Source organism: Lasiodiplodia theobromae (assembly GCF_012971845.1).
Source record: "Lasiodiplodia theobromae strain AM2As chromosome Unknown scaffold_31, whole genome shotgun sequence".
Classification (NCBI taxonomy): Eukaryota; Fungi; Ascomycota; class Dothideomycetes; order Botryosphaeriales; family Botryosphaeriaceae; genus Lasiodiplodia; species Lasiodiplodia theobromae.
The window spans coordinates 456,323-467,507 of NW_023336510.1; the positions used below are offsets into that span (position 1 = coordinate 456,323).

General features: G+C 53.8%; 3 protein-coding genes across 3 annotated transcripts; 2 read left to right on the top strand and 1 right to left on the bottom strand.

Annotated features, from left to right (window-relative positions):
• Positions 1-2,228: 2,228 nt before the first annotated feature.
• LTHEOB_9410 (uncharacterized protein) lies at positions 2,229-4,263 on the bottom strand (the record flags this gene model as incomplete). The annotated part of the gene is made up of 4 exons (XM_035518996.1): positions 2,229-2,255; positions 2,314-2,745; positions 2,804-3,904; positions 3,961-4,263. 4 exons carry the CDS (start codon positions 4,261-4,263, stop codon positions 2,229-2,231), a joined length of 1,863 nt encoding a protein of 620 aa, XP_035369015.1.
• Positions 4,264-5,632: 1,369 nt separating this feature from the next.
• On the top strand, positions 5,633-6,993 carry LTHEOB_9411 (uncharacterized protein; the record flags this gene model as incomplete). Its single annotated transcript, XM_035518997.1, has 4 exons — positions 5,633-5,808; positions 5,865-5,938; positions 5,990-6,207; positions 6,262-6,993. The coding sequence occupies 4 exons, from the start codon at positions 5,633-5,635 to the stop codon at positions 6,991-6,993; spliced, it is 1,200 nt and encodes a 399-aa protein (XP_035369016.1).
• Positions 6,994-8,626: 1,633 nt separating this feature from the next.
• LTHEOB_9412 (Benomyl methotrexate resistance protein) lies at positions 8,627-10,567 on the top strand (the record flags this gene model as incomplete). The annotated part of the gene is made up of 5 exons (XM_035518998.1): positions 8,627-8,907; positions 8,963-9,349; positions 9,404-10,154; positions 10,240-10,360; positions 10,434-10,567. The coding sequence occupies 5 exons, from the start codon at positions 8,627-8,629 to the stop codon at positions 10,565-10,567; spliced, it is 1,674 nt and encodes a 557-aa protein (XP_035369017.1).
• Between the last annotated feature and the right edge of the window lie 618 nt (positions 10,568-11,185).

Sequence of the window (11,185 nt, forward strand, 5' to 3'; positions counted from 1 at the left end):
GTTAGGCGACCATTTTATCCCCCTCAGGCTAAAGAAGACAAATAGCACGTCTTTTTCGCGCAAATCTCACAGCCCAGATACCGAGCGAACGCGCTGTAGCTCCTTGTTTCTGGCAGCTATTCTGTCAACATTAAGACGCCGACGCAAAATGGGGAGAGAGTCAAACAGCCTCCTGAACGGCAGTGAGCGTAGGGTGCGAACAACCGCGCTGTTGGAGCAACTGGCCGAGGAAGACAAGCATGACTTACGTCACCTATGGCCTGAGATCATCAGGAGATATTCCCGAGCCAATCTGTCCTTCCCCGAGCAAGATAAGCTCGCGGCTATCTCTGCAGTCGCCAAAAGGCTTTATCCGCTGCAGACGAAGAACTACTTGGCCGGGCTCTGGAGGGACCAAATGCCATCATGCCTCGCATGGAGAGCCATAGGTTTCGTGGAGCGGCCAACAGGATACCAAGCCCCATCATGGTCGTGGGCTTCGGTCAACGGTCCTGTACGGATAGCGTCTTGTGGTGCTTACAACCCCCACCTGAGGGCTTCCGTAATCCGCGCCCGTACCAAGACTCCATCGAAAGATCCTACGGGCCGCGTCAGTGGCGGGTCCATTTTACTCCACACCACGATGCTAAAGCTCGAATGCCGCAATCCTCGCAAATCGACCTACTTTGTTGATCCGAACATGTTTACCAACGTCACTCTGTGCCAGGCCGGCAGTTGCCACTTACGACTGTATCCTGATTGTGTGCATCCCCAGCCTGGGGATACCATTCATCTTATGGTCTTAGAGGCGTCCGTTGGTGATCGAGAAACTCCGCAAGACTACATCTATGGACTTTTGATTTCTCCCACCGGGAAAAGAGGTGTATACCAACGTACTGGTTATTTCGAAGTTTGTTCGGCAATTTCGGTCGACGTCAACAACCCATGTGGCAAACAAGTTCCATTGGATGATGAAGATGGAAAAGCAAGAGCGAGAAAAGGATCTTTCTGGGCTTTTATCAGGCTGTGTCGAGAGTTTTATAAAGATTCTGCGTCGCTAGCGGCGCGCCGTTCGGTCAACAATCACCTCGTGCGTTCCGATGTCAAGAAGCTAATGGGGGCGGTTGAGTTTCGCCGACCTACAGACAAAGTCCAAGTTCCTGGTTTTATCATTGAAATTGTATAGCGCCACAGTGCAACGAATTTAATCCCCTACACACCATACCAATCTCACAGTCTGTATTGTGTCATTTCGTGAACGCATCCAGCCACTGAGGCGTCCAACACTGCTGGAGACGATAAGATGGAGAAATCAGTGTAGACTGTCTGAATGCAGTGGTTTAGGGATCTTTACATAGCTAGCCTCTGTTGGTCGCCACAAAGTGCAGAGCTCTGGTTGGCAATAGCTACAAAGGGCTAAAGGAGTAGTTGGACGAATAGCGTGGGTTGCCGCCCCTGTTGATAAAGCCGATCTCGCTTGGATAAATTGAGCCGTATGGCCTCTATAGCGTCTAGATTCCCACAGATGGTGGTGGTGGGGAAGGGGAAGAAGGGAGGAGGTGGAGTGGTGATCGGGAGGGCGTGGTTATTGGCCCGTTTTCTGCATTTGTTTTCTTCTCTGGGTGTGTGCCGGCTTGAGCAGGCCACTAAAGTTTTCTTCGTTCCGCTGGAAGGACTGCTTCTGTAATGCTGAACGCACACGGATGGACTGTGTCCAAACGCCCTTGAGACGTTTCGCATATGACATACACCGGAAATAGTCATACTACGAAGGTTAGTTGCCATGAATGTACATAAAAGCCGCCGTCTCTGCTTGCTACCTTGAAATTCGTCAGCGTGCAATTTATCTCTGTTCCGAATCTCTCCTTCTTCCTCTTCCCATGAATAAGTCTCCTCCATTATCAAAAGCCATGAGTTCTTTAATGAGGCAGTGTCGAATCTGTCAATGAATTTTATTCGTCACCATCAAGATCCCAGTGCCACTCGAGAAACGTAAATACATGTTTAGCAAATTCCTTCATCACCATTAATCACGGTAGTTCTCTAAGCTACGCACCGAAAGTGTCACGGAGGGTGTACTATCTGACCACGCTACAATGAACCTCAGCAATTCAGTCCATTCCATGGCGCAGTGGGTAATGCAAAGCCTTACATTAAGACCCTCGCTTGCAGAAAATCAGAAACCATTTTCAACCCAGCAATTCCCGAGAAACCGATCCCCATCCAGCAACAGCTGACCCACCCACGGCTCAGTGTTCGCAAAAGTTGAATCTCTCCTACATTCAATCAAAGTTAGCGACCAAACAATCAAAGAAGAACGGCGGCCAAACTCACGTTATACATCGCATCTTCCGCCTCGCTCTGAATGCGCATGCGTTCCTTCATCAGCCTCTCGCGAATCAACTCCGCCTCGTCCCACGAAAAGGGGAAGTCGTCGACTCCTTCGATTATAGCCTCGAACAGCTCCTCGGGCAGCGCCGCGAAGCGCTCCACCTTCCGCACCTCGGCTGCCCACCAGTCGCGGCGCTGGGGCGGCACGTTGGCGGTCGAGAGGACGGGCGTGTGCGGGTCGACGAGGAACATGGCGAGGATCTTGCGGTGGCCGGGCTTGGTGGGGTCGGCGAGGCGGAACGACGAGACGCGGTGCTGCATGACATTGGGGAAGGCTAGGAGGCGGCCTTGCGGGGTGGCGACCTGGCCGAGCGACTGGACGTTGGTGCCTTCGTATTCGATGCCGTAGTAGGCGCAGGCGGAGGACCATTCGCTCTGGTGTGAGAGATTAGTAAGGCGGAAGGAAGCGTTCGGTGGGTGGAAGCACACTTACTTGCGTGGTATTGGAAAGGATTTCGTCGGGACTAATGGACTGCTGGAAAGCCAGGTGGCTGGGCTCGATATTGTCCGAGTCATAGTAGTAGATGGCGGTTGCGCAGATGTGTTCATTTAACGCGCCCTCGATGTGCCACTTGGATCCGTTGTATTCCGGGTTCTCGGGAGTCAGATGGATGTTGGCAAGCTTGAAGATTACCTGAAGGCCAGAATCCTTGTATGTGGATCTCAGGTCAACACGGCTGATGCCTTGCAGATGGGGACGCTGTAAGGTTTCGCTGAAAGGGACGAACGGAGACGGCTCCTTCTGCTTGAGGATCCTGTGCTCCTCGAACCATTCTTCGTACTCGTCTTCGAAGCCGTGTTCTTGCGCCCACTGCTCGTCGTCCATTTCTTCTTCATCACTGTCTTCCTCCTGATAGCCATCTTCGGAGGTTGGCCGGGACCACTTAACGCCTTCGGGTAGGAACCAATCTTCATTGCTGGTCCCGTCAATCTTGATGCGGCGGCGATCGTGGAACCAAGAAAGACACTCGTTCCACAGTGGGATTGACCTATCAACGAACTTCTCCAACACGGCGTACAAGTCGGCGTGGGCCTGAGGGTGCAGGTTGTTGATGTAACTTGTGATTCGTGGCTGACCATCCGGCGCGAAATCAACCTGCGCCGGCAACCACTGGTACCCACCCCAGGCTTTCTGGGAGTGCTTCTGGTACCCACCCCAGGCGTTCTGGGAGTGCTTGGCATGGAAGGAGCCATCCATGCATTTTTTGAGTTCTTGCATTGTCTCTCCCATGCCGGTGAACTGAGCACAGTCCTTAAGAGGCACTCGTCCAGAGGGAAGCACCCTCGAACGGCCAAAGACGAGGGGGAATAAGGATGGGTGCACAAGGTCAAGAACTTGGTTTCTGGAACCGGGATGCCAGTCCTTCAGCCGGTCGGGAACGTCTTCCAGAGGATGGACAGCTCGGATTAGGCTCTGGCGCAAATCGTCGGAAACTGCGGAGTCGGACTTGACCACGGTTGCGTCGGCGTCCATGACGGCCACCAATCCCTTTTCGCGGTGAAGCGATGCTTTATCTTGAAGTTCGGAGATGCACTAGAGGTGAGGTAGTGTTAGAGGTAGTATTGTAGCAGCGTGTGGCCTTCACTTACGTAGTTGAACATGGCCTGCGAGAGGTATTCGTCTTTAAGGCTTTCGTCGTACCGGCAAGCTTCCGTTCTCCACTTAGACACAATGTCATCGTCGAAGACTTTGCTGTCCCATCCAGGCTTGTCGGTGATCTTGTTGATGAAGTCGAGCATGCGCCGCTCGCGCACGGTTAAGCCATCGGTGGCGAAGTAGTCGGAAATGGCGTGTGGAAAGCGCTTCTTGTTATACCCGGGGGCCCACGTTGAGAGGGCGTCGACGGGCAGCCCGAACCCAGGTAGGGTGATTCGCGCCTGTGGATCAGCCATTGGGTTCGAAGTGAGTGAGAAATGTAGAGGAGTGGAGGTTCGCGCGCCGGGGTTTTAAGGATTGCCAATCTGGAAGCCGCGTCTCGCTTAGGTAGGCAGCACCCGGACTATGAGCGGTTGTTTAGGCAACAGGACCAATCACTATCGACCTTATCTTTCTGCGGCGTAGATGTGGTGTAAGCTTGGGGATTCGGCGGCTCTTCGGGTCAATTTTCGAGCTCCTATCCATCGATCCAAAAGAGATGTCATGTGATTGTCTACAATTAAGGAAGGAACCACCTTGAGTCGCTCTCCCCGCCGCCATTCTCTCTCACCGCCGCTTTCGATCGCCGCTGATATCAGCTGCCACAATCGCCGATCACAGACGCAAACATCTTCGAATATTCGCAGCCGTCCTCACATCCGACCTTTTTACTTGCAGCTGTATTTGCAGCTTCTTTCTTAAAGTAGTATGGGTCACAGTAATAGGCTCCCTAGACCCACGCTTTGCGAAGCTTTACTACGGCTCCTTGTGTTAATATATCGTCCTTAAATCGCGCGCCCATCATATTTACACAAGACCATAACGCACACCAACCAAGCTTCCAGACCAAGAAGATGGGTTTACGAGCTGGATTGGTCCCATCCGCAGCGGATACAATTAATTCTCACATGAATAACTGAGTATTTACACGAGACGGTGCTGCTTATTGAGGCGACGTGGGCTAGCAACTTGTATTACGGCAGAGTGCAGCCCGTGGTTTTGATTGGTGCGAGACCATCAATAATCCAGAAGTACACACTAAAACCAAAAAGACTACCATATAGATCTGTTTCCCGACATTGCTCAACCTGACTTTTTTTTTAAAAAAAAAAGAAATTCTACCAGAAAATTGCTTCAGCTGCCCACTCGTGCAGCGATGGCTCGTGAGATGGGCCTTTTCTTTTGGATACGAAAGAACAAAAAACGTACGTCACCAAGTCCACGGCACCGTTTGGTGAAGAACCCGGTTGTGAGATAGGTCGACGTCTGATTGGGTGACGTGAGCGATTGCCAGTGCTGATGTCTATCTTTGGGTTGCATCTTTCACACTAGCTAGTTTGATATTGTTATAATGAGCTTTTCCTGGTATGAATTTCTTAGCTCAGCCATGACAAAATCCTAAAGACTCCAGAGTGGGCAACGTGCATACAAGATTGGGATCCATGTATTTTATTTCGCGCGCCAAGCGCAGGGTACCCGCTCCTCGCTTCGAACAAGATCTCCGAATACCGGAGAGGTGTGGTGGGGTAAGAAAGTTAAGGATCAGGCTAAAATGTTATCGCGGGCCGCAGCTACACATTTTCTCTGCCGCCTCTATGAGCCCTTTCATACAATTTACGGCGTACCATGATCGGCCGCAGCAACAAGCAGTACGCGGCGCTGCCGACCGATGACGTACAGGGCGATGACGCTCCGGCCCCCAGATCTTCGGTGGAGTCCACCGTCTCGCAACAGACCTTACCATACCCGGTAGTCAGTGAGAAGCCAAAGCCAACCTCACTTCCAACCTTCGTCTATGTCGCGTATGTCAACCCTGGCCGCTTGTTGCAGTCAGAGAATAGAGCTGACATCCATCCAGAATATGGATCATTCTGAGCTCGAGCATCATCCTCTTTAATAAGTGGATATTGCATTCACTCAAATTCCCTTTCCGTACGACCCCATGCCCGCTGAGCGGTAGCAACAGCTAACAGGTGCCCTCAGCTCTCTTCTTAACCACTTGGCACATGGTCTTCGCATCCATCATGACGCAGATCTTAGCCCACGCCACGAGAATACTGGACTCTCGGCACAAGGTGTCTATGAACCGCACTTTCTACCTCAAGACCATCGTCCCCATCGCCATCGTCTACTCCGTCTCCCTCATCTGCGGCAACATGGCCTACCTATTCCTCAGTGTCTCCTTCATCCAAATGATGAAGGTAAGCACCCCACCTCCCCTTTCCCCCGCACCACCTCCTGACCCACCATCCCAGTCCACCAACGCCGCCGCCACCCTCCTCGCAACCTGGGCCTTCCGCCTCGCGCCCCCGAACCTGCGCCAACTCGCCAACGTCTCCGTCATCGTCTTCGGCGTCACCCTCGCGACCTTCGGCGCCGCCGACTTCTCCATGTTCGGCTTCACGCTGCAAGCCTGCTCCATCATCTTCGAAGCAACACGGCTCGTCCTCGTGCAGCGCCTACTCAACTCCGCAGACCAAAAAATGGACCCGCTCGTCTCACTCTACTACTTCGCGCCGGCGTGCGCCGTGCTGAACGGCTTGACGACGCTGCTCGTCGAGGCGCCGACGATGCGGTGGGGGGAGGATTTCGCGCACCTGGGCGCGCTGACGCTGCTGGCGAACGGCGCGGTGGCGTTTGCGCTGAACGTGGCGGCGGTGATGCTGATCGGGCAGACGTCGGCGGTGGTGTTGACGCTGTGCGGCGTGCTGAAGGACGTATCGCTCGTCATGGCGTCGATGGTGCTGTTTCGGGATCCGGTGACGGTCACGCAGGCGGGCGGTTACTCGGTCGCGCTGGGTGGGTTGGTGTATTACAAGCTGGGGTTGGATAAGATCAAGGAGGGCTGTGGGAAGCTGCGGGATACGTGGCAGGGGTCGTGTGAGGAGCATGGAGAAGAACTGACGGTGTCGATGGCGGCGGCTATGGCTACGGCGCTCGCGATGCTGTTTTTCGGGACTTATGTGGCTTTTCAGTTCTCTTTTTGACGAGAGGATAGAATATTGTAGTTTTTTTTCATGTCAAAGCGTGCTGGAGGAGTTGGTCGAGAATGTTGATGAAAGCAAACTCCACTCAAGCCGCGGCGCTGGCACGCTGATTTTACAGAAAACACGGTCTCGGAGATGGATCCTTAGGCCAGTGAATGACGCGTAGACCGGAGAAGGTTTGAAGCAAAAAATAGCCGAAAGATGGGCAGGCGGATCAATAAAGGCCGCTGAGATTGAAGAAGTTTGGGCCCAAAACTTCGACCAGCTTCTCGTGAAGCGTTGTTTCGGCGAAGCCTGTTGAGGGCGGATGTCCACCCAAGCTACCCGATGGCACCATTTGTTAGTGAAGTGTCGTGCCGCTGGCCGCCTGAAACATTGGAACCTGCACTCCAAGAGCCCGGAAGGTCAGTGGAACAAAGTTCGGTGGGCCAAAAACGGAGCTCGGATCAGATAACTCCATTCAGACCACATCCTTCGGATCTAATCTCCGCCACAGGAAGGTCGAGCGGGCGCGCTGATGACGGAGGAAGCCATTGGTGGGATCATTCGTGGTGGTCTTGTTCAATACGAGCTGATTACGTTATGTGAACACCGTCGGCTCTTCCACCGGAATCGGACGTAGCTGAATCGATAGACCCCGCGGAGAAATACAATACAGACACTGAAAGTATTGAAATAACAAATATCTTTACCGTTTGTCGTCTGTAAAAAAGAGCTGAGATAGGATCTTTGCATTGAGGCATTGCATTGCCCCTTCCGAACCTTTTTTTGTCCTTTTCCTCACGATTACTGGTAAAGTGGAAGAATTCTTCCATCCATGGCGTTGGGAATGATGAGTAGGAGTGCTGCATGACGAGTTGGCCCTTTTAAAGACCTTAATGAACAAGGTGTCTATATCGCAGCAATTACTATTTATAAGAACCTCGGCAGTTTCCATTATTCACGAGTCATAGCATCAAAATACTCACTCCGCATTATACTACTGCTAACATTGGTTGCGCCGACGGCATTCCCGAGTGAGGAATGCGGTGTTCACTAATCCAGTGCGCCCTGCCACTGACGAGCAGGAACGATTGTAATCATGCCTCATTGCCGAGGCCATCGCTTTCCATGAACAGAATAGTGTCAACGCCTCACCTACACTAAAGGATTGAATACTAAGTAAAGTAGTAGTCAACATGATCGCATGCTGCTCATACTGCTAACACTTGGTCAGGTACCACTTCTCTCTCAAAATTTGCTTTCTCCTTTAGCTCAATGTTACTGACATACCAACGCAATTCTACCTACACCATGATCACAATAGGTGCTGTCGGAGTAAGCTGCGGCTCTGATATTACTTTACAGTCAAAGAAGACATCTGTCTAGTCTGTGTTCTGTTCCAAGTAGTACCCCGCTGGCCAATCATATCCTCCCCTCGGCACAACATCTGCCACCGAAGGAGCACGCCAGTCTCGATTGAGACAAGTGTTCCTGTCGCCATGCTTCCCTCCATTACTCACCAGCGTACTTCGGTGTTGCAGGAAGGCCGAGCAGATGTGATTAGTTTCTGCCATGTCTTAGGAAGAACTCATGTAAATAAATAGACGGGCGCTCTGCCAAGCCCATTCGAATGCTGTAGCATCCATTCAGAATGGAGTTAATCCCACCTGCTTCAGCCGCCGTGCTGGCAGACCCGCTCCCCTCCACGAACGATTCAGCCACCGTGATCGCCCCAATCGACAGCGACAGTAGCAGAAGCTCAGTGACCAAGGATGACGTCGAGAAAGGAATCGAGTCTCTACCCGAAACACCACCAAGAATCACCGGCCCGCTGGATTGGGATGGGCCCAACGATCCGGGCAACCCACATAACTGGAGCTTTCTCAAGCGCGGGTGGATCACACTGGTGATCGGTATGACCGGCTTCACAGTGTAAGTGTCACTTACCCATGGTGTGCGAGAAGAGATGCATCGCTGACCCATCCAGAACCATCGGTAGCTCCGTATACACGCCCGCCATCCCGGAGATAGTCCAAAAGTTCGACGTCTCAACAACAGTTGCCCTGCTCGGCCTCTCCCTCTACACCGTCGGCCTCGGCTTCGGTCCGGTCCTCGCCGCTCCCCTGAGCGAGATGATAGGCCGCAATATTGTTTACAAGACATCGATTCCCGTGGCTGCCCTCTTCACGCTCGGCGCCGGCTTTTCGACCAGGTCGTTTGCGTCGTTCCTGGTGTGCCGGTTCTTCGCGGGCTTCTTCGCCGGGCCGGTTCTGGCAGTTGGGGCAGGGACAAGTGCGGACATGTATCCCGAACGCCTGGCGACCGTCGGCGTGACATCGTTCGTCCTCTGGCCATTTGCCGGGCCGTCACTTGGGTAAACACTCCCCATGTCCAATCAGGGAACCCAACTAACAGAGGCACCGCCCAGTCCCTTCATCGGCGGCTTCGTCGCGCAGTACAAAGACTGGCGGTGGACGCAATGGGTGATCCTCTTCGCCTGCGCCTTCATCTACATCCTACTACTCACGCTCCCGGAGACGTACAAGAAAGCCATCCTCAAGCAGCGCGCGAAGAAGGGGCACCTGCCTCCACCACCGAAGGCCGGGCCCACTGGCGCCGCTGCTATCAAGTTCCTGCTGACCGTGACGCTGGTCAAGCCGGTCCACATGCTCTTCACCGAGCCCATCGTCGCCTTCGTCAGTCTCTACGTGGCCTTCGTCTTCGCCGTGCTATTCTCCTTCTTTGAGGCCTTTCCTATCGTTTTTGAAGGCGTGTATGGGTGCGTCCTTGCTCCTCCCCTCTCCTCCTCCCTTCCCCCCCGCCCCTCCTCGCCGCACCCATTAATCCAACCCCCTTCCAGCTTCACCAAATCCCAAACCGGCCTCACCTTCCTCGCCGTCGGCCTCGGCGTCGTCCTCGCGGGCCTAACAGCCGTCTACTGCGACCTGCACTTCTACCAGCCGGCCTACCGCCGTGCAGCCGCCGCCGCAGCCTCCTCCTCCGCCGCCACTGGCCGTACCACCACACCGCCAGAAACACGCCTCTACGTCTCGATGCTCGGCTGCTTCGGCGTTCCGGTCGGCATATTCTGGTTCGCGTGGACGGCGCGGGCGGACGTGCACTGGGCGAGCTGCGTGGTTGCGGCGGTGCCGTTTGCGTGGGGGAATTTGTGTGTTTTTGTGAGTAGTTACATACATACCTAGCACCCACCCATCTGAGGGGGGGAAAAGAAAAAGAAGGCGAGTGCTGACGGGGATGATGCAGATCGGCACGTCGCAGTACATCGTGCACGCGTACGGCCCTTTGACGGGGGCCAGCGCGATGGCGGCGAACGGCATCGCGCGGTACACGATCGCGGCGGCGTTTCCGCTGTTTACGATACAGAGTGAGTAATTTGTGTTCTGTAATTACCGACCTGCTGCGGGAGAGAGTAATGCTGATGACGCGATGCGTGGCAGTGTACGACCGGCTGGGGATCCACTGGGCCACGAGTCTGCTCGGCTTCATCTCCGTGGCAATGCTGCCCATTCCGTGGGTGCTGTTCAGGTGGGGCCCCCGGATTCGGGCGAGGAGTAGGTATGACACGGTTTGACGCATGATTGTTGGAATGAATTGGGAGTATCACGGCGGGCTGGGGATCTGCGGTGCGCGGACTGAGTAAGTAATTGTGGAGTGTGTTGAAGTTGCTTCAACTATGCACGCTCGTCGGTCGTTTCAGAACTGGCGCCGGTCCATTGTTTATTATCACATCGCATGAACAGCGAGGTATTCGTAGAGGAGTCGGCTGCCTTTTTGGGAGACGGAGGAGCTGAGGAGGAGGATTGCAGCGTAGAATAGATCCCCATTTCAAATAATCGATGCTTGATTGGGTGCCGACGCGGCGTTTCGCTTCCGTATATGCATCCCGATTCTGGCAGTGCAAGAGAATCCGAAACCGACTCTGGAATATGAAGTACTCGGGAGAAGGTGTCGGCTCCGTCGACGTGAAACTGGCCCCTGGCCTAGATCGTCAGGATCGAAGAGAATCGTGTGCAGACGCCGATGTCGGATGGGAGGATTTTTCAGAGAGGACGCCTTGTCTATGCTTGACGACACAAGCTGAGTTGGAGATGCAGAACCGACCAACGTTCTGGGCGACTGCCTACAGCGCCATTGTTAAATTTAGAGTGCTGACATTGTTCCCCTCTCGATCGCGTGACGGCAGCTATTG